Here is a 22,823-nt window from a genome sequence, read left to right as displayed (position 1 = left end):
CTCCCTCCACATCCCACCCTCCAAAAAAGACACTTGATCTTAACTCATTCATTTATTCAACATAGATTTATTGAGTATTTGCTATGTGCCAAACACTATTTCTATGGTTGAGAATTCATTCATTTATTCAGCAAAGTTTTCATATAAAATTTATAGTTATCCTTAAATTATCAAATAAGTATTCATCTTAATACAACTTTGAGAACTCTAGTTTGTATACTTTTTATATTCACAGTTAGAAACTTAGTCCCAACTAGCAAAGCTTTTAGTTATCTGCTTCATCTATACACCCACAGTCTATTTAGTTTATTAAGATTAGTAAGTTTTATCTTTCTATAGGTTATTAGTAGCTGTTAGTAATTAATATCTATGGAATACTCCACTGAGTTTTATATAATTTTTCTGTGAAAAAAACTTGTCAATTCTTTATTTTTTACTTTTATTTAGAGATATAGATATATATATTTATTGAAGTATGGTCAGTTTACAATGTTGTGTTAATTTCTGGTGTACAGCATCATGCTTCAGTCATACATGAACATACATACATGAACAAAATATGCATTTTCATATTTGTTTTCACTGTAAGTTACTACAAGATATTGACTATAGTTCCCTGTGCTATACATTATGAACTTGTTGTTTATCTATTTTTTATATATTAGTTAGTATCTGCAAATCTCAAATTCCCAATTTATCCCTTCCCATCCCCTTTCCTTGCTGGTAACCATAAGTTTGTTTTCTATGTCTGTGTGTCTATTTCTGTTTTATAAATAAGTTCATTTATCTTTTTTTTTTTAGATTACACATATAAGTGATATCATACGGTATTTTTCTTTCTCTTTCTGGCTTACTTAGGATGACAGTCTGCAGGTCCATCCATGTTGCTGCAAATGGCATTATTTTTTATGGCTGAGTAGTATTCATTGTATAAATATACCACAACTTCTTTATCCAGTTATCTATTGATGGACACTTTCAATTCTTTGTTGTATTAACATAAGTACTTGTAGTTGAGTTATTAGAGTTTTTAAAAGATATCTATCCTTTGGACTTGATTAGAAACAGAAATGTAACATAAATTTCCTAATTTTTTTTCCTGCTATGGATACTTACAAGCTTTTATATTTTTATTTAAAGATCATTGGGATATTTTATTAGGACTAAGTAAATCAAAATGAAAAAAATCTGAAGAATGTGAAGGATTTTTTTAGACATTGGGAAGAGTCAACTAATTACTATAAAATCTGTGGACAAATGTGGAAAGTTTTGGGAAGTAGAAGAGAGATTGTCTGATTCAGTTTCATTTACAGATAAGGAGACCAAACTCCTTGAGAAAGTACCTTATCCAAGATGTCATAACTACCATGAAATGTTTTATGCCAGTGTGAAAAGCCATGATTGAATACTAATGAGATTATAATTACATTGCTTCCTTTACTTAATAGTAAAGTTGGCTTAGTCTACATAGCTCTGAAACTTAATGGCAGTAGAGAAAGAAAGGAATTGGTGTTTATGATTATATTTTATAGTACAGTACTCTTTATGAAAGTTAAGTGTGAAAATAATTGGTTTAGCCTGGTAAACAGCTGAATCATAGCCAGGTAGAGTACTTGCTAGAATAACAGAAAATGTTAATATTTACTACTAAGTAACTATGTAAAAGTAATTTAGCAGCTTATTACTTTATAATCCTGATACTTTTTCTGTTTTGGCATTTAATTCTTTTTCGGTCATGGAAAGAATATATGATCTATACTTGAAATACTGTCTAGGAAAGGCAAAGGTAGATAATACTAGAGAACTTAGAATTTTGATTGCAGATGATACTTGATTGTGAAATATCCATGTCATTATTATATGGAGTAAATGAACTTTTCTGAGATTTTCTTTTCCTCATTCATAAATAGAAATAGGCACTACTCTGGTCACAAAATCCTATGACACAACTTTAGAAAGTGTTCATTAACTCATTTTAAGTCTTCAAGTTTTATTTTCTACTGTAGCCTTTTAGGAAACTTTCTATGATGGTCAAATAAATTTTCTGCCAAAATCAGAAGGTTCTTCCTGAACCTTCATAGTTTTGGTAGGAACATTTAGAGAATGTTTTCTCTTCACTATACCCCCAGTTTCCAAGCAGTTTATAAAAGTACCTTCATACTTTTATATTAAAAGATTTTTCAAGTAGAAATTTGCCTTCTTATATTCTTCTAAAATAATTAGTTTTATTCCTTCCAGCTTGATTTAGAAGTATTTTGCATATCAGACACAACCGAAAAGTTGTATATACATCCCTTTTCCTTATTCTGAGTCTAATGTTTTCCTTCATATTGTATATATGTCAAAATAATCATCAGTGTTAACTGACTTAATAACTTAAGTGAGTGGATCTGAAAAATAGTAGCTCTTTAAAACATGGCATAGTCAGGACAGTGGAAATAGGCAGTATGAAAAAAAGGCTGGGTCTAACTCTTTTATAAGCAGCCAGGCAGTCTAATGGTCATAGTGTTAGAAAATTCAATATCCAAGTTTAACCTTTAGGGTATTAGTAAACTGAATATATCCAAATTAAAATGGTGGATTCAGATGATAAATGCTGGAGAGGCTATGGCAAAAAGGGAACTCTCCTACACTGCTTGTGGGAATGCAGTTTGGTGCAGCCATTGTGGAAAACAGTATGGAGATTCCTCAAAGGACTAGGAATAGAATGACCCAGGAATCCCACTCCTGGGCATATATCCAGAAGGAACCCTACTTCAGGATGACACCTGCACCCCAATGTTCATAGCAGCACTATTTACAATAGCCAAGACACGGAAACAACCTAAATGTCCATCGACAGATGACTGGATAAAGAAGAGGTGGTATATTTATACAGGGGAATACTATTCAGCCATAAAAATGACAACATAATATCATTTGCAGCAACATGGATGTCCCTGGAGAATGTCATTCTAAGTGAAGTAAGCCAGAAAGAGAAAGAAAAGTACTATATGAGATCGCTCATACATGGAATCTAAAAGAAAAGAAAAGAAAAAGACAAATGAACATAAGTATAAAACAGAAACAGACTCACAGATATAGAATACAAACTTGTGGTTGCCAGGGAGGAGGGGGATGGGAAGGGACGGACTAGGAGTTCGGAATTTGTAGATATTGACAGGCATATATAGAATAGATAAACAAGATTATACAGTATAGCACAAGGAAATATATACAATATCTTGTGGTAGCTCACAGTGAAAAAGAATGTGACAATGAATATATGTATGTTCATGTATAACTGAAAAATTATGCCCTACACTGGAAATTGGCACAACATTGTAAACTGACTACAACTGAATAAAATAAAATTTTAAAAAAATGGTGGATTAAGTTCAACTCATAGAATTTCCCCCGATACTTAAATGAGTATAAAATAATAAAAACTAGTGTAAAAATGTTCACCAAGAGCAAACAACACAAAAATAATGTAATTGGATTTAATAAACTTCAAAAAATGATGGCCAAGGAAGGAAACTGAAGATTTCAGAGAGAAAAGGCAAAACATGATATAGCAACTTAATCCAACCCCAGTCCCCACCTACTGTGCTAGTGAGTTGACAGAGTACTGAGAATTATCACTAATATTTCCAAGGCTGAAAAACTAGTAAGTGTATGTGTTCTGTTTTTTTTTTTTCCTCCTTCTTTCATTTTAGAGAAACAGTAGAAGTGGCAACTGCATAGTAATATGAATAAAATGTGGAAAATGAACTCTGGGATTTACACATTGACACAGTGAAGGTTCTAGTTCTACATATTGAATTGTGGAAACTATCCAATGATCCCCTTCCATTTGAATGAAATACAGTTTCTAAGTGGAGAGAATGAGCCTTTTTATACTGCATGTAATATATAGTAAACTCTTAGAAGAAAGTGCAGACCCCAGAAATTGCCTGTCTCCTCAATTGAACATTACTTCTGCCTCCACTATTTCTCAGGCTGCAGAAAAATGAGGGATAACAAAATATGCAGCCTTAAAAATGTAACTGAGGAAGAAATAAAATGCTCTAAAATAAGGAGGAAATGGAATTAAGAAATCACTCACGGACCTAGAGGTTTCTGTTTCTAACTAAGATGTAATAGATCATGGTGAATACCGTTTCTGCTACAATAACAAAAGGCAGATAAGTTGGGGAAATATATTTTAAAGACATAAGAAAGCAGTTTAAATAAACTAAAAATCTGGAGAGGGTGAAATTTTTCTGAGGTGAACAATCTAACAGAATTTTCTTTCCTGGGATTGTTTTTCCATTTTTGGCTATGAGCTATGGATTTTTTTTTTTTCACTTATAATGTTAGCTTTGTTTGTTTAATTGAAGTATAGTCAATTATAATGTGTCAATCTCTGATGTACAGTACAACATCCAGTCTTGCATATACACATATATTCATTTTCATATTTTTTTCCATTAAAGATATTACAAGATATTGAACATAGTTCCTGTGTGGTATGAGCCATGGATTGATGTTGGCCCAAGTAAAGGAACTTCTCTGAGGGAAAGAGGAAATAACAAATATTTTAGTGTCTTGAGGGGTTGGCAACAATTTGGAAACTGTGGGAGCCCTGAATGCAGTTATTTTTACCTAGGGCACTTACGCTGAATTTTGGAGCTGAATGGGGAAGACTAAGGAGCCTCAATTCAGTAGACTAAAATCACCTGTGGTCTTGCAGTAACTCAGAAGACAAGGCTCCACTTGAGCAGTGGGACCTGCCTCAAACAGATGGCTGTCTGCTTCTCAACATATTTGCCACATTTGGAAATAAAGTGGGTTGAGAAGCCAGAAAGCACAATTTGAAAAGACAGACTGAATCCCCCAGACTTTCAGGTCAAGAGGCCATAGAGATCCACAAGTCTCCCTGTTGAAAGCTTGGGAGGGACATTCTCAAAGAAAAGGTAAGAACCAGTAGTCAAATATCAGTTACAACTGCAGTCCAGCTTTGACTCAGCTCAGTCCCTGACTGCATTGAGGTTATCAGCCTTTCACTGTGTCTGCCTAACAGAGACAAGGGAAACCCTTCTTGATAGCAAATTTCATGTAGAAACTCTGTAGCTCCTTTATACACAATATCTAGCCTGAAACTAAAATATAATGGACATGAGCTAAAACAGGAAGATTTGTCCTTTAATCAAGAGAAAAAACTAACAATGGAGGCAGACTCACAAATGACCTAGAATCAGCTGATAAGGAATTAAATTTTTTTCAATGTATAAAAGTAATTAAAGGAAAAGATAGGCAAAATGGATATAAAATTGGGAAATTCCAACAAAGAATCAAAAATTTAAAATAGAACCAAGCAGGCATTCCAGGACATTATCTAGATGTAAAAATGTTATCTAAAATTAAGAATTTATTAGATGAATTTAATAATTGACCAGACATAGCATTAGGTATCATAAGTGGACATGAAGTTGGTCATTAGAAAAATCTCTAAACTAAAGCAAAGAGAGAATAAAGAATAAAAAAGTGAAAGAGATGAGGAGGACATAGACAATGTCTACCATATGCCTAATTGGATTCCTGGAATGAGAGGAGAAAATAGGCTAGAAAAAGTATTTGAAGATATAATGATTATAAATTTTTCCAAAGCTTAATTGGTCCTTTCACATCAGGTAGTAGTTAAAAGACATGGGGAACAGATGAATGGTTTCCTTCACTAATATAAAGTTGTATATGAATTCCAGTATTATGTACCCAGCAGACTAAAAATGTCTCAGAGTCCTTTGAAAATCCATCTGCCCTTCATGTATGTGCCACAGGACAGATTGTAAAGCTTTGTTCTAGAACAGTGCCCTCCAATAGAACTTTCTGTGGAAATATTCTGTATTTGTGCTGTCCAGTACTGTAGGTATTAGGCATATGTACTTTTGAGCACTTGAAATGTGGCTACTGCATCTGAGGAGCTCGAGTTTTAATTTTATTTAATTTTAATTAATTAACTACACATGGCTAGCATATTAAACTGTTGCAGTAACTAGAAACTCACAATAGAGTAGAGGAAATGGCACTCTGACTATGAGAGATTAGAATAAATAAGACTCAAATAGGCAGTGAGAATGGACGAGAGCATTTCAGACTGAACAAACAACCTGTTGAAAGTATTAGATTGCCTTACTAGTATCAAGAGACTGTACATTGGGTAGTTGTACAAACTATATGAACAAGTAATGTAGGGCAAGGTTAAAGCCACATGTGGTTTTAAGGAATAGTTATTTTTTGTAGGGCTTATTGTACGGATATGTGCAAGAGAACCTGGGAAAGGGGGAATAGTTAAGAGCTTGAAAGGAATGGTGGATATAATGGGACTTAAGGACTTCAGCTATGTGGTTTTCTATACTTAAATATGATTTAACTTTTCTCTCCGTGCATAACCTCTCTCTTGTTTCTGTACCAAATGATTTCCTTACTCTATTGAACAGAGTAGAGTTTACTATGTACATGTTTTTCTATTTCAGAGCTTTTGTCCTTAGGGTGGTTTAGCTGTTCTTTACCAGTCTAATTCTCTCATTTCTGTATCATATGGTTTCTTTACACTCTATTAAAGAATAGAATCTATTCTGTACATCTTTTTCTACCTCAAAGCTTTTGTTTACTTATGATTTCTGTTCCCTCATACCTTCTGCTTATATACACCTGTTTAGAGTCTATTATAATTTTACTTAACTAATTAATTCATTCAACAAACATTATTAAATGCATCCTGGATACCGAGCTCTGTCCTTGGCACTGTAGGTATATCAGTAAACAAAACAGACAAGACCCCCTGCCCTTATGGACAAATCTTCCCCCAAAATTAATGGGACTAAGATGCAAGAATATAAATGGAAACCTGTTGCCTACTCCCATGTCCCTTCAATCCTGTTTCTGTTCCATACTCTTAGGGATACTCCACCAAGAAATGTACATACCCCACTCCCCATCATCTTTGTCATAAACAGTCAGCCCTTCCTAGAGGAAGAGGCCAGCACTGGCCCAGTGCCTAGGGCAGTTTGAGCAGGGAATTCTGGGGTCCCAGGTACTTGGAACAGGATCTAAAAGGGGGGGTGGGGTCATAAGCTCCTACTAGGCATATCCAGCGTCCTGTGGGGAGAGGAGGGTCACAGGAGGGCCAGAGCAGGCCATCAGTTGGCAAACTAAAATTTTGTTCATGGAGCTTATCTTTTAGTTGGGAGAGACAGACAGTAAACAAAACAAATAAGTGAATTATACGGTATATTATATGATGTATCAGTGCTATGGTGGGAAATAAAGCTGGGGAGGGGGAGTGTGGGAAGGAGAGTGTGTTCCTTTGTGTGTTTTTTGCTTTAAAGAGAATAATCAGTAGAAGTCTCTTTGAAAATGTGACATTAAGCAAAGATTTTAAGAGAATGAGCAACATTTTTCAACAGAATGAAAATAGGATGTTTGTATTAGTCTCAACTAAAATTTGAACTCGTTTTGGCTGAAGTAATGAATTTGAGATTTATTGCATACCTTGTAAGTGTCAAGTGTTATACTAGACGTTTTATATCCCCCATTCTAATTAATCCTTGCTGAACTTTAGAAAGCATTGTTTTTCAGACCATATAGCTAGTAAATAACAGAGCAAGGATTGTTTTTAGGTGTAAGACTTCAAAATTTATGCTGTTTCCAAAGAGTAAATAAAGGCATAGTAGTTATAATAAAGAGTAATAAAAAGATAATGCTACTACCTAGGTGGAAAATATTAATCTTCCTGCTATTTAGCAAAATAAATAGAATTTCGGTGATGAAGAAATAGATCATTTGATATATTTATAAATTCATATTCAATTCAAGGATAGCAAATGTCTGTTCTTTTGAAAAATATGTTAGTGTAAGAATGAAAAGATAAATTTTGAATATTTTTAGTTACAAGTGTAATAGCCTTGTTGAGAGTAGTTTCCTTTTTTCAAACCTCTTGATAAAATTTATTGGCACACTGGGCGCTTAGAACTTTCATTTTCTTATTAATATTAAGCTAACTGAGAGTTTCTGCAACTTTTCAATATTTTGACTCTTTTTTCTTAATTTAACTGGAATCAAGCTTTCTTATGTGAAGTACTATTTTCCTCAAACTGGGAACCTACTAATAATTTCAATTTAAAAAGAGCTTGTGACTTTTCCAATTCTTGGCAAGTTTGAAGTTCATTGCAATTTTACTGTGGATAGAAATCTTTCCAAAGGGGGGAAATCACTCTACAAAGGAAAACTTTTGAATCCTTTTCTCTCATGTGACTTGAACTTAAAATGATTTTAACAGCCATGTATGAATCTGGACATTATTCGTAGTTGTTTAGTACTTCAAAAGCACTTTCAAGAGGGAATTGTTTTGCTTATTTGTGATTCCAAATCAAATACACAGAGAGATTTGGAAGATTTGCAGCAGGAAGTAATCTCAGTTCTATGTAGCCACTAATCTTGTGCAGAAAAATTCAACTTTTATGAACAAAGGAGAAGCAATCTCTTTTAAGTTATAAATACAAGCCAGTGTAACTTGTATTGTTTTAATAAGTAAAGTGAAGAAGCTAATTATAAGTTCATTTTTTTTTTTTGTGCTTCATTCCTAGAATCATTTTAGAGTTGGCCTGGTCCTGAGAAATCTAATTCAACAGATTTCTTACTTTACAGGAATACTGTCTTTATAAATTACTACATTAATAACTGTATAGTATCTATGTATATGTCTAGAGTTTTCATAGCTTTCATATTTTTAACTTCATTTAATCCTGACAATTCTGTAAGGTGAGTATTTGCATTTATGTGTGGATAAGTGAGATGTTTAGAGGTTTACCCAAGATCAACTAAAGTGAAAGGGCCAGTATTGGAAGCCAGATCTTTTGACTGCAAACCTAATGCCTTTTCCATCATATCATCTTGTCTTTTTGTGCTGATTTCTTAGTTGGACATCACATTGTTGGCTCCAGTCACATTCATGAGCAATTACAATCTCTAGGTCTTTTTCATATATTGTTTTAAGTCAGGTTCTTCTCATCCTGTACATCTGTAATTGATATTTTGAACTTAAATACAGGGCTTTGTTTATCCTCGTTCATTTTCATCTTATTATTTTCTACTTACGGTTCTAGCCTTCTGAGATCTTTTCAATCTTGTTTCTATTATCCAATTTATTTATTATTTCTTCCAGCTGTGTATCAACAGCAAAATTTATAAGTAGAATATCTTTGTGATTATAGAAGCTATCCTAGTAATCTCTTTAGGATACTGTGTGTCTGTCACATAGTTGGAACTTAATAAGTGGTAATTGATTAAAAAAAAAGATTTTTATACAGGACAGGGAAAAATCCACACATATATTTCATAAAAAGAGAAAAACACCCTCAGTATGATTACTCTCAGTTATTTGTTTTGGACATAGTATTCCAAGATTACTGTAGAACCATTGTGGTTTTCTCTCATGTTTTGATATATTTATAAATAATATTTTTCATGGTAAATAAAGTGGTTAACTATTTTCCTTTCACATAAGAACCTATTTTCAGTATTTTAAGAATCCATTGTCTTGTAACTCTGGTTTTCTGTAACTGCCCTACTATCACAAAGGGCTAGAGAGTTTCTCTTTGTTGGAGAAAGGGCCTGAAGAGAGGAAATCTAGCTGTTAGGAGAGCTATTGAACTTACTTTGCGACTGTATTTACATAGCAAAGAAAGGTTTTTACTTAGATGTATGTTTAAAATCAATAAAAATAACAACTTTCTAAAGAAATTTTTATTCATGTGAAGCATGAGATTGAGAAAACATCAATTGTCTGTACTAAATAATGTAATTATTATATTTTTATTTAGAGTGTTTTATGGGTGGTACTGATGGTTTTGTAGTGGGAGGCTGAAGTTCCCCAAGCCACCTGTGGGTGCGGTGCCATCACCATCTGGACAGTACAGGAGTGATTCTCGCCAGCTATTTAGCATCCATTTTCCTTCATGGTCTTACTATATTCTTCATAACTCTTTATAAGCAATAAGTTTATAATTCTCTATAAGGGAAAACTCTGGTAAAATAAAAGAAACCTTGTGTAAAAAAAAGTCAGCGGCACTGGTTTTGTAGATAGAAATAAAGGTTTTTGAATAATGTTACTATAGTAATGATATGATGTAATATAAAGTTAATTTTATTAACAAAATTTATTTTAATAGCTTTATCAATTGCTTTACTTCTCTACTTATGGAATTAATAAAGTCCAGGAAGGACTAGTTAAAACCTTCCGTTATATTTTAGGGCATATCATGGTGGAAACTATGTAACAGTGGTTGCACTCCTGTGGATTCATGAGGATACTGGATTGTAGATCCATCCATTATTTAGAGCCTACTCTGTTTCACTTTTTAAAATAACAGTTTTTGATCTTTTATATTTTCACATTTTTTTCAATTTTATGTATTTTTGTGCTTAAATGGAAGATAAATTCTAACTGTCTTAATCTTCAAAGTAAACATGGTTTTTAGTGCTCTGGGAGTTACTCAGAAAGACACAGAACTTGTCATCCTGAGAAAACTTGCTTTTATGAAGCAGCTGCTCTGGAGACTACTCTAACTTCTTCTAAACTGTAGTCAGTGGATTTTACTGCTGTTATCTTTGCAGACATATGAGTGGGTTAATGCAGTTTTCTTTCTGGATATATAACAATATATAATTACTGAATATATAATATAAATTCATGCTGTTTTAGTCTTCATGAACTGTATCAATACATAGTTTGTGTTATTCAGCATAACGCAGTTATACTTTGAAGCATTAAATTTTTTGAATTGTTGAGATCCTCTTTATTTAATCATGTATTTGAAATTTAAACTGTCTATTTCCGAAAAGGATTTGAGGTGATTTCTAATTATTTGGCAAATATATTATAACTGAATGGCATTACACGGCAAACTGTAATTGTTGAAATTTGTATTATCTGTGTAGATTACCTTGTTTAGAAATTAATTTCTGTCCCTAAAACAGCCACTGGTTTTATATTTACAGGATACATTTCCAAAAGTACTTTCTTGGCATCCTTTTCAGTGATTAAGAATTAAATTTAGCTTTCTAGTTCTCTCCTATTTGTGATGTTTGAAGATAAATACAAGAGTATACTTTGAATATTCAACTATAAATCACCTGGTCAAATCTTCCTACAATCATATATTTGGATCATATTTCACTTTTTTCTAAAGATTCAAATTTTTAATCAAGAAATAATGCTTTTCATTCACCATTGTGAATTTTATCTTTCAGGTTTTGTTAGTTTCCTATTTTTCTTTACCCTCTCTTATTTCTCTTTTTCATCTTTGCATTTCTCCTTTCCTTAATTTCTCTCATTTTTTGAATTTCATATGCTATTTTTTGCCCTAAAAGAGTTATGCTTTGTAATTCGTTATTAGGATGAAGAACTTGTATTTTTTTTTAGGGATACATAGGATATGTATACTTTTTTTTAGGATATACATAAACATTATGTATATCATATATATTACTATTAAATTTATAATAAAATCCACATTCTAAAGCAGATCAGACACAGGAATGTGTAACAAAGACCTCTCAAGAGTCCAAAATTGTTTTTTCTAAATTGTTACAAAAATTTTCAAAATTACACATGAAGGTGGTATTACTGAACAGGACAAAAATGCTAGTTGTAGCAGTGAATGAGTTTGCAAGCTATGAAACATCAAGGGTTAAAAGTTCCCAAGAAATAATGGAATTTTTAAGGGAAATTTTTATGATACCTTGATTACTATAGAGTGTATTGCTATCTAAGTGAAAAAATAAATCAAAATGAAGACTAAATTGCATATTTTCTTCTTTCTTGCTGTTACCAGGTGAAGCAAATGTTAATTAGATCTCAGTTTGCTTGTACTTACAAAGATGACTGCATGATAAGCAAGGATAAATGGAATAATGTTAATACAGCATCAAAGGCTTTGCGTGTTCTTCACATGGAAAATGACCTTTCTGGTAATTGACCTTATTTGAGCAATTTAAAAACAATTTAATTTTAGTGTACTAATTGATTTTAACTTAAGTAAAAATAGATTTTTTTTTACAAAATATGAAATGTGAAATGTAAAGGTTTATATTTTTGAAGACCTGACTTTTTTTAAGAAGTTAAATCTAATTACAAATTTATATATAGGAATAGGACACAATTTGATTTAAGTAAGTATATTTAAGAAATGACTTGTAGCATTTAAAGAAATGCATTCTATTTTTTGTAGGGATAAAAAGTGATATGGTAAAATGAGAAGAAATGTGATAGTAATACAGCTATATTTGTTAATCATGTAACTTATAGCATTGTTTGTAAATCATAAATTTTTGAATATTCTTTAGCTATTTAAAAAGTTTTTTATAAAATTCTCATGTATAATAGTATTAAGTATTATATAATTTTTTTCCTCTTTTCACCTTGCATAACAGAAGGTACAGATTCATCTGTTGGAAGACCAACAATTGGAGCAAGTTCTGGAAATGTTCATCTGGACAAAAGTAAAAATGAAGTAGCAAGAAAATCAAGTAGTCAGACTGGAAATAAAAACTCAAAAAGGAAACAGGTGGATCTGGATGATGAAAATACTCTCTGTGATAATGGAAACGAACCACTTCAACATAAAAATGTTAAGATACCTAAGACATCAAAAGATTTGCTAAGTAAATTGGATGGCAAACTAGTCAGAGTAGCAAAAAGCAACAAGTGTACCACCAACGACAAATTGATTACTGGCCAGACAAAGTTAACTCAGTTTTTTAGACTATGAATTTGTCTTTTATGTGCTTTAGATTTATGCATATATAAAACCATTCATGAAAGGCATCTACTTTATTTTTAAGAGATCAAGGTGTAAATTACGGTGTTTTATTATTTTGGACTGCAGTGTATGTAAGGTTAGTATGTTAGGCATTGTTTAAAAAATACTAGTAAGTCATAATTATGCAGAATATTCACAAAGTTTAATGCACAGATAAAGCATATCATATAGGTTACTGATATATCTTAATACCACTTTCTTTTAAAACAGACATTTAAAATAATACAAGTCATAGTAACATTAACGGCTTTTCCCCCACAGGCAATTAAATGATTTTTTTTTCTTCTGAAAAGGTGATGTGGACCAACAGGTATCATCAGACTTGCCAACAAGGTCGATAGACTCTTCCCAGCATACACCTGAGCACTGAAGGGAAAAAAAGTTGAAATTGTTTAAACTAGCATTATCACACAAAATTGATTAGAAATAGAAGAATGGATCTAGTATAGCTAATTCTGAGTAAATCAAAATTATAATAACTAATTAATTACTTTTTAATCTCATGTTTTTGGCAGAGGTCACTTAATATCAGGTGTAAACTGAACCATGGTCTTGTTTGATTTCGTTATGATTGGACCCAAATTCAGTTAAACACAGAGTTCTGTTTTATGGTATTAAGATACATGAATTGAATTTTAAAAAGACTACTCACTGTCAAAATCTCTCCTTCCTATAGGAAATTTAGCTGAGTTTTCTTCATCCCCAATTTCTCTCTTTTCTTGTGTTGATTCAGTATTTTGAACTTCATTCTCAGCTGGAAAAGCTACAGATCCTTTTAGTGCAAGATAAGGTTTTATAGCCAGATTCAGTGGCAGACCATGATTTAAGAAATTATGTTTGGAACCTGTAGTCTGTAAAGAAAAGGTTGATTTGTGTTTTAGCTGTTTTATTGGGAATGGAACTATCATACAATTGTATAATATTCTTATTGATCAATTCAAAGATGCTCTGCACTGTTTTGACTCTTTGAAAATACCTTAGATACAAGGTTTTCAGGAAAAAACCCTTTTGATAAAGAGGTGTTTTTTAGGACAAAAGAACAACCTGGTATGTATGAAATTTCATTAGTTGTTCTAATGCATATTGTGGCTATTTTCACATAGTTCTGCTTATAAAAAATATTGACTTTACTTTCAAAGGATTCATAAAAATCATTCAAATTCTGTTGAAATAAAGGACAGATCACATTGCCACTTACCTTTGAATTTTTGTTCTCCTCATCATTCATAAAACTGCTCTCATCATTTTTATATTGCTCCAGGGAAGGAACAACCACCGATTTTTCTGCAGTATCTTCCTTCTGAAAGGCTTTCCCTAGCCTCAACGCTTTAAATACCATGTCATCTTCTAAATTTCTTATTGACTTGGATGCTGAAAGTAAGACGCCTTGAGAAAGCAAAGAAAAAGTTAGTATTAGTATGTAGGAAGAGAAACTCATTTTTGCCATTCTTAGTTTGATGTTTGCATAGAGTAAAACAAGGATGTATAAAATGAAGTAAAATTTCTCAGTCAACCTGCTTTGTAAATGATTCCTACCTTTATATATTTTCCAGTTTGAATAGAAAGCACTTGAAAGACGTAGACTTTCATCATTTTAGAAGTGACTCATCAGATAGAAGCTAACTTTTTGTATAGCTGCTAATACCTATTTTGTTTTGGGTTTAGTGGCATGTTTATTTCTAGTATGAATTTTCTCAGAATCTCATTAAGATCCTTGGTAGAATGCTTTGTGTTGAAGAGATTATGGTCTCTTGAAAGAGATTGTTATTAAGGAAGCCCACAGGAAATCAGGCTCTCCACATTCTGTTTCCCTCTGTATATTTTCTGATTAAGTGAAATATTAAAACTAAAGTTTTTTCTTTCACTCAGGATAATAAGGATAAAAGTTTAAATACTTTTAATCCTGATTAAATTGATATAATCTTCAGAAAGGATTTTTTTTCTGTAAGTGCTTGATAGAGTCTATGATGTTTAAAGTATATATGCCTGTTAGTATGAACAAAAAGTCATTCATGCTATATATAAAATTGACCTGTCAGGTGTGTTTTATCTCTTTATTTACAAAAGGATATTACTGATACTTATTAATGAATTTAGCAATTAATGAGTAAGAAGTCCATGAAGAGAATTGTTACATGCTCCATAAATATTAATTTTGAATCAGTATGTTGTATGATTTTTAATTAAACATCCCAGAGTTAATTTCTAATTTTAATTTCTGATTTTAATAAGAGAATACATTCTTGTATATACTGTCTAGTATCTATGTGCCATAGTTTTTCTAGGGTTTATTTCCAGTTATGGAATTGCTGGGTCATGGAAGTATGTGCATATTTAGCTTTACGATGCCAAAATGGTTACAGAATAATAGTAACCAATTTAACCTCCCTCTTGCAGGGTTATGAGAGTTCTTATTGCTCCATTTCATAGTTATCTTATTGTCCTTTTAATTTGTGTTTCTTTAATTACCAAAGAGGTTGAATGTTCTTTCATATGCTTATGAGTTGTTTATCTTTCCTTTTATGTAAATTGCTTTTGAAAGAAAAATTTGCCTATTCTTCTGCTGGGTTTGCTTTTTTCTTATTGATTCATGGGAGTTCTTTATATATGCTGGAGATTAATTCTTTGTTAGTTATATGTGTTTTAAATATTTTTTCTCACATATACATCTTGCCTTTTGGACGCCTTTATTGTGTCTTTTGGTGAACCAAACTCCTTAATTTTAATGTTTAAATTTTTTTCTTTTTATGGGTAGTATTTTTAATGTTATTTAGAAATCCTTCCCAGCCTTGAGATCATTAATATATTTCTATATATTCTAAAAGTTTAAATATTTTGACTTTCAAATTTGAATTTTTAATTCATCTAGAATTTTGTATATAAGAGATCCATTTTTACTTTTTCCAAATGTCCTTGTATATTTCTTGAATTTCTTGAACTTATTCTGTCCCCACTAATTTGTAGTAGCATCTCTGCAGTACATTAGGTTTCTATATGTGTGGGTCTCTTTTTGAGCTATTTCCTTTAAGGATTTCAGTTAATCCTTAACCCCAGAATCTTAACACCAAATCTATAGTCTTAATTATTATAACTTCAAAATAATTTTTGGTATCTAGTAGGTCAGGTTTCTCAGCCCCCTATTCACACACCAGTTTTTTTTTTTTTTCCTACAGCAGTTCCTTGGCTATTTTTGTCCATTTATTTTCCATGTAAATCTTAAAATCAGCTTTTCAAGTTCTGTGAGAAACTTTGATGGGATTTTGAAGGGAATTACTTTGGTTCTATAGGTTAATTTTGGAGGGGAATTGATACCCTTAAGATAATTTATTTTCTTACTCATAAGCATGGTACTTTTCCTTATTTATTTAGATCTTCTGTAATCTCTTAATGACATTTTGTTTTTTCCATAAAAATCTTGCATTTCATTTGTTGCAGGAATTTAATTGTTTCTAATTTAATTACAATTAACCTCCTTATTTTTAGTTACTATAAATGGTATCTCTTAAACATTTACCTTTTCTAACATTGCTGGTTTGTACGCATGCAATTGGCTTTTGTTTAGTGCTCTTATATACAAAAATCTTGTTAGACTCTTTTAATTCCGATAGTTTATGAATGTATTAATTCTTTGTGATTTTCTATGTTGATATAAATAATAAAATAATGATATTTTATTTCCTCCTTACAAGTCCTATACACGTGTCTGTCTGTCTGTCTGTCTGTCAGTGGGTGCATACACACTGACTAAAACCTCCAATAAATAAAAACCTCCAGTAAATGCTGGACATGGAGGTAACAGATGTCTTACTGAGTTTTTTGTCTGCATAAACCATCAATTACTTAGGGAAATATTTGCAATTCTTTTACTATGGTAATGGGCTTATCTAATTCTATTTGTAGTTTTTAGTTTTTGCTTTATTTATTTATTTTGAGCTTACATTATTAGGACATTCAACTTGAAAGTTGTTACATCTTCCTTATAAACCAAACCATGTATCATGACCTTCTCTAGCTTTAATGATGTGTCTATTACTATCACTTTTCTTTTATCACCTATATGTTTTACATGTGTCTGTTGTAAATAATGTACAGCTGAATTTGGAATTTTTATTCTGACAATCTTTGTCTTTTACTTGGAGAGTTTTGTCCATTTACATTTTTCTGTTTACTGAATTACTAATGTTCAGTACTACTTTCTTCTTTTGTGATTTTTATTTGTTCTTATATGTTTCCTCCCACCTTCTTGCCTTCTGATTTAAGTTTAGTCTATTTTTCATTTTTTAAAGGGTATACTAGACATTTTAATATCATCTTCAGTTATTTACATTTAATCAGTATTTCTGCCCTTCTCCTAAATAATGTAAAGACAGAATCCTTAACTTCAGGCACTATTATTCCTAATTTGTATGCTATTATTTTCAAAGAGTTAAGTTCTATCTTGATTTTTCAATGAAACAAATTAGGGATTATTTTGTACAGTTAACTAATGTTTAGATTTACCTACAAGTTTGCTATTTTTGTTCTCACCATTCCCTTTTATATTCGAGATCTTTCTTTGACAACCATTTATCTTCTTGCTGAAATACATCTTTCTGAGGTATACTAAGTTAGATGCTTAGTGAGAGTCTGTTAGTATGAACTAAGTTTTGTTTTGTTTTAATTAAATGTTTTCTGCTATTCTTGAAAAATAGTTTCAGTGACTATACAATTACTCAGTTGACAATTATTTTCTCTTAGTACTTGGTCATTATTTCAATTTCTTTTGATTTTTATTGTTACTACAGAAAATTCAGCTATTGGTTTTAATCATGATTCCTTTATAGATAATCTCTGTATTCTATCTGGCTGTTTGTAAAATCTTCTCTTTGGCTTCCATGTTGTGCAGTTTCACATGATGTATCTGGAAATGGATTTCTTATAATTTATCTTGGCTCAGATTTTTGAATCTGAGGGTTGATGTTTTTCATGAATTCTGGAAAAGTGTTAGTTACTATTTCTTTGGATAGTGCCTCTCTCCTGTTGTCTGTTTCTCCTTATGGAATTCCCAGTAAATATGTATTGGACCTCCTGCTCACTCCTTCCACCATATCTTATGACCTCTCTTTTCTATTTTCTCTTTCTCTGTGCTACACTTTAAATAATTTCTTCAGAGTTGTTTTCCAGTTCACCAGTGCACTTTTACTTGTATCTAATCTGCTGCTTAACCTGTGTATTGAGCTTTTAATTTAACTTCTTATATTTTTTATTTTTATAAGTTCTAGTTGGTTCCTTTTTACATTATGGTTTTCTATTTTTTTATTCATATTTTCAGTCTCTTCTATTGTTTTAAATATGTTAAACATTTATTTTATATTTGTATCTAGTTGTTTCAGTATCTGCTGTCTTTGCCTGTCTGATCCGCAGTTTGTTATTTCTGTTGTTCCTGGCTTATAGTATCTTCTTCATGTATTTAGCAAATTTTCATTTTGCACATATATTTATTAAATTGTATCCAAAGGAATTTTTGAAATTCCTGTGTTTTCTTGTGCCAGGCACCTGGAGTACTACCAATAGAGGGGCACTTTAAACCAAAATTTCTTCTTGAGGCTTTTCAGGCCACAGAATCATTGCAAATACCAAACTAAATTAGTATTCTTTTCTCATTAGGAATTATCAGGATAATATATATATATATCCCCCCCCCCCCACTTCTGCTCAGAGCCACTCCCAACACAGGCATGTTTCCTTCTACTAGCTGCATTTTTTTCAGAGTACTTTATGGGGGTTCCCAGCTTTATTTGGGAGTTTCTGGTCTGATCTCTCATTTACATAGGTCCTAAGCTTTGTCTTCTGTTCCAGCATATGTGGGCCATTAAAACCAGGTGTTAGGCCACCAGGAATCCACAGAATCTCTCAGCGTGAATGCAGCCCCTAATTCTTGCTAACTCCTATTGAAATATTGCACTTTCTCTTTTCCGGCCTTCTATGGTTTTCCTGAGTTTACAGCCAGTCCAGCCATACTTTATAAAAGATTTTTCATCTAGCATTTTTAAGGAATTTTTTTACTGAGTGGTGTTTTCTGTGCAAGTAGTCTGCCATATTGCTGGAAATGGATGTCTCAATTCATTTTTTAGTGGAAAATTCTCTCTGCAAGGGAATTTGAATCCATTTGCACAAACTGTGTATGTACTGTATATTAAATTACTTCCTTTTAAACTCATGGGTCTGTATTTCAAATTCTTAAATGGTGCTGTTTAATATTCTAATTTCTTTTAAGTATATTTGATCAGAGATGGGCAAAGTTAGCTGCTAATTCTCTTGGGGACTATTTAAATCTAATTAGGCATATATTTCCTGAGAGTATATTTATAAATAAAAGACTCTGAAGTCATCTGACTTCACGGCTTTTAGAGCTTCTTTATTTTTTTAATGTTGTTAACTATGCCCAGGTTTGTTTCTCAGGGTATTAACCTGCTTTGGAGTTAATCTACAAAAGTCCTTGTTAGTGGTAACCTTTTTTCCTTAGCTCTTGTTCTGGAAGTATAAATATTAATAATTATGTATTTTGTTTTAAATTTCTACCAGATGAATTGGTTTGGCCAATCCTCACCCAAAATTGGGACCAAATCCAAACCATTTTGACAGTTTAGAAAAGTTAGTTAATGTTTTCCTTTATTTTGCTTAAATTGTCGTAGTCTCTGAACATTATGAGCCCATAACCATTTAATTACGGAGTTAGTTGCCAATTTTTTTTTAATGATAATTTTTTTTTAAGTTTGGTTACTCTGATGTGCAATGGAGCATAGTAGATTTCTTTTCCATTGATGCTGAAAATTAAGTGTCCCCAAGTGGTAGAAAGGAACTTTGAAGAAAAAAACTATTGCCAGATGGGCTTGGGTGGCTCAGAAAACCTTGGAAAGGCAAAAAGTTTATATCAAATGCTATCCTCATTTTCTGAAGAACTACTTACTAACATCATAGGTTTATAAATGACTTTGTTGAAATTCTCTTTCCTTCAATTAACATATCTTTGCCATTTGATGCCAGTAAATTCAATGCAAGTAAGATTAGGGATTGGTCATTGTTTTACTGAGAACCCTGAATTTCTTATTGGCTAATTTTAATTGGCCAAGATTGCTCACTTATATTATCAAAAGATTAAAGAAAACTTAGAATTCCTTCTAAAATTTATACAGTGGATAACTTATATACTTCCACCTAGATTTTACCATTAATATATTACTACACTTGTTTTATTATCTATTCATCTTTCTATCCCTCCGTTAATCATCTTATTCTTTTAATGCATTTCAAAATACATTACACATATTAGTATATTTTTCACTAAATACTTCAACATGCATATCGTGTTAACTAGAATTTACTATTTAGAATTTTTCTTTTAAGATAAAATTTACAAAAAATGAAATGTACAAATCATAAGTGTACATTTGCTAACTTTTGACATATGCATATACCTATGTAACCCACACTTCTTTCAAGATAAGACATTGCCATCACCCTAGAAAGTTATCTCTTGCCTCTTCCTAGTGAATTGCCACCACTTACCCACCTCTACTTCTCACCCTTACCTTTTGCTCTGAGGACATCACTGTTTCTGTAAGCAGATTTTGGCAGGAAGGAGCTCTTTGATGGAGAGCTCTCTGCAGGAGGTCCCTTTTGTCTTGTCACTAATCTTAAAGTAGGCACCCCCATGCTCTACTCATCTCTATCACTAGCACACTTTTCAGATTTTTTGATCACACAATACCTTGCCCTACATGTTGGTGATATAGGAAAATGAATGTGGGGTGAGAATGGCCATGTCCCAGGTCTCAGTTGAGCCCCTGGGACGTGCCCCACTTGCCTTCGTGCAGGAAAGAATTCAAGAGCAAGCTACAGTTGAGTAAAGTTAGGTTTATTCAGAGAGTTACATACTCTGTTGAGTGCAGGCTGTTTCAGAAGACAAGAGAAAGGCCATGAGGTATGGGGATTGGGTGCTTAGTTTAAAGTAAAAGTAGTTATATACTCCATAGACAGAATGTGAGCCATCTTACTCAGAAGGGAAAACATCCACGAGGTGTGGGGGTTGTTAGTTTTTATGGGCTTAGTAACTTCATATGCTAACAAGTGGGAGGATTATTTCTACTACTTTTAGGAAAGAGGCTGGGATTCCCAGGAATTGGGCCACTGCCCACTTTTTGACCTTTTATAATTAGCCTTGAAACTGTCATGGTGCCTGTAGGAGTGTCATTTATCATGCTAATATATTACAATGAATGTATAATGAAGCTCAAGGTCTACTGGAAATCAAATCTCCCACCATCTTGGGCCTCAAGGCCTGCTGGGAGTTGAATCTTCTGCCATCTTGGTGTTAATTGCTGTGTCATTCTTTGAATGGCTGTGCCCTGCCTCCTTCCTTCCTATCTCATTGGTTCTTTCCATTCTTCTTCCAAAGAAGTAGAATAAGTAATTAACAGATGACCAGATCTCTTCCCTAGCTTCCCCTTCAGTAATCTCGCAAACAAACTGTGTGAACAAGATAGCATCTAAAGAAGGATCACAAGATGTTGACAAGCCTGCTCTTAGAGGGCCCTGTACTTTCTCTTAAGGCTTTATGGTTTTAACTTTTACATTTAGGTCTATGATTCACGTAAAATTAGTTTTTGTGTATGGTATGAATGTGAGTTAGGGCTTAAGTTCCTTTTTTCATATGGATAACATGATGTTTAGGCATGATTTGTTGAAAAGATTCTCTTTCCCCCATTGTGTTCCTTTGGTGCCTTTATCAAAAATTAGATGACCAAAAGTACAGACCTATTTTAGGGCCATCATCTAAATTGTTCATTGATCTAATTGTTGCTTCTTATCTCAGTACCACATTATCTTGGTTACTATAGTTTTATAGTAATGTTGAAGAGTGTAAATGACCCAACTTGTTTCATTTTCAAAACTATGGATATTCTGTGTCTCAACAAACTTCATGTTTGAAATAATAGAGTATATTCTCTTATTATGCTGGAATTAAAATTAATAATAGGAAAATAGCTAAGACTATAAGTGTTAATACTAAGCAATGTACTTTTGAATATTGTGTGATTCAAGAAGATAATCGCAATAGAGATAAGATATTTTGAACTGAAGATAATGAAAATACTGCATAACTTGGATTCAGTTAATGTGGCACTTACAGGGAAATGTATAGCTCTAAAACACATATTTTAGAAAATAAAGATTTTAAAAATCAATGATTTAAGCTTACATCTTAAGGAATTAGTGAAAGAACAAAGGTAAAGATTAATAAATTAAAGACTTGTACAAAGACTGATCAAGAAAGAAAAGACAAACACAAGTTACTAACATCAGTTATGTAAAGAGGGAACACTGCTGCAGATCTTATAGACATTAAAAAGATAGTAAACGAATATTATGAACAACTTTTTGTGAAGAAATTTGACAATTTAGATGAGCTGTATCAAGAATTGGCAAACTTCTGTAAAGAGCCAGATGGTAAATATTTTAGGTTTTGTGGACCACCATGCAATCACATCTATTCAGTTCTTCCATTGCAGCACAAAATCAGCCGTACACAGTATGTGATGATTGGGTATGCCTGTGTCCCAGTAAAAATATTTACAAATACAGACAGGCTGAGGGCCATAGTTTGCTGACCCCTGAACTAGACAAATGCTGTAGGCAAAAAGACGTAAGACTGGCACAAGAAGAAATAGAAAATTTAAATATTTCTATATCTATTAAAGAAATTGAATCTATAAATTAAAACCCTTTGTCACAAGGAAAACTCTAGGCTCAAATGACTTTACTCTTAAATTATTCCAAATGATAATACCAATCTTACAAAAATGCAATCAGAAAATAGGATAAGTAGAAACAGTTTCTGTGTTAGCTTTGTAATGCATCAACCTGGCTAGACTGAATTCCATTTTCCAAAATTTCTTTCTCTTTATGTTTCTAGTTGGAGTGGGCCACGAGAGACAT

General features: G+C 32.3%; 2 protein-coding genes across 3 annotated transcripts in view; one reads left to right on the top strand and one right to left on the bottom strand.

The window, feature by feature from the left end:
* Window positions 1-14,050, top strand: part of PARPBP (PARP1 binding protein) — a 54,209-nt gene extending 40,159 nt beyond the window's left edge. For both annotated transcript variants that reach the window (XM_072973110.1, XM_072973108.1), the window contains 2 exons: window positions 11,859-11,994; window positions 12,457-14,050. In XM_072973110.1, coding sequence (XP_072829211.1) covers window positions 11,859-11,994; window positions 12,457-12,794 — 474 coding nt within the window. In that variant the 3' untranslated portion in view covers window positions 12,795-14,050. The remainder of the gene's footprint in view (window positions 1-11,858; window positions 11,995-12,456) is intronic.
* PMCH (pro-melanin concentrating hormone) lies at window positions 13,490-14,418 on the bottom strand. The gene is made up of 2 exons (XM_006205902.4): window positions 14,044-14,418; window positions 13,490-13,696 (listed from the first exon to the last, which is right to left on the bottom strand). The coding sequence occupies exons 1-2, from the start codon at window positions 14,290-14,292 to the stop codon at window positions 13,490-13,492; spliced, it is 456 nt and encodes a 151-aa protein (XP_006205964.2). The 5' UTR covers window positions 14,293-14,418.
* Between the last annotated feature and the right edge of the window lie 8,405 nt (window positions 14,419-22,823).

Source organism: Vicugna pacos, chromosome 12 (genome assembly GCF_048564905.1).
Source record: "Vicugna pacos chromosome 12, VicPac4, whole genome shotgun sequence".
Lineage (NCBI taxonomy): Eukaryota > Metazoa > Chordata > Mammalia > Artiodactyla > Camelidae > Vicugna > Vicugna pacos.
The sequence above is the reverse complement of the archived record's forward strand: the minus strand, read 5'-3'. Positions and strand labels throughout refer to the sequence as shown.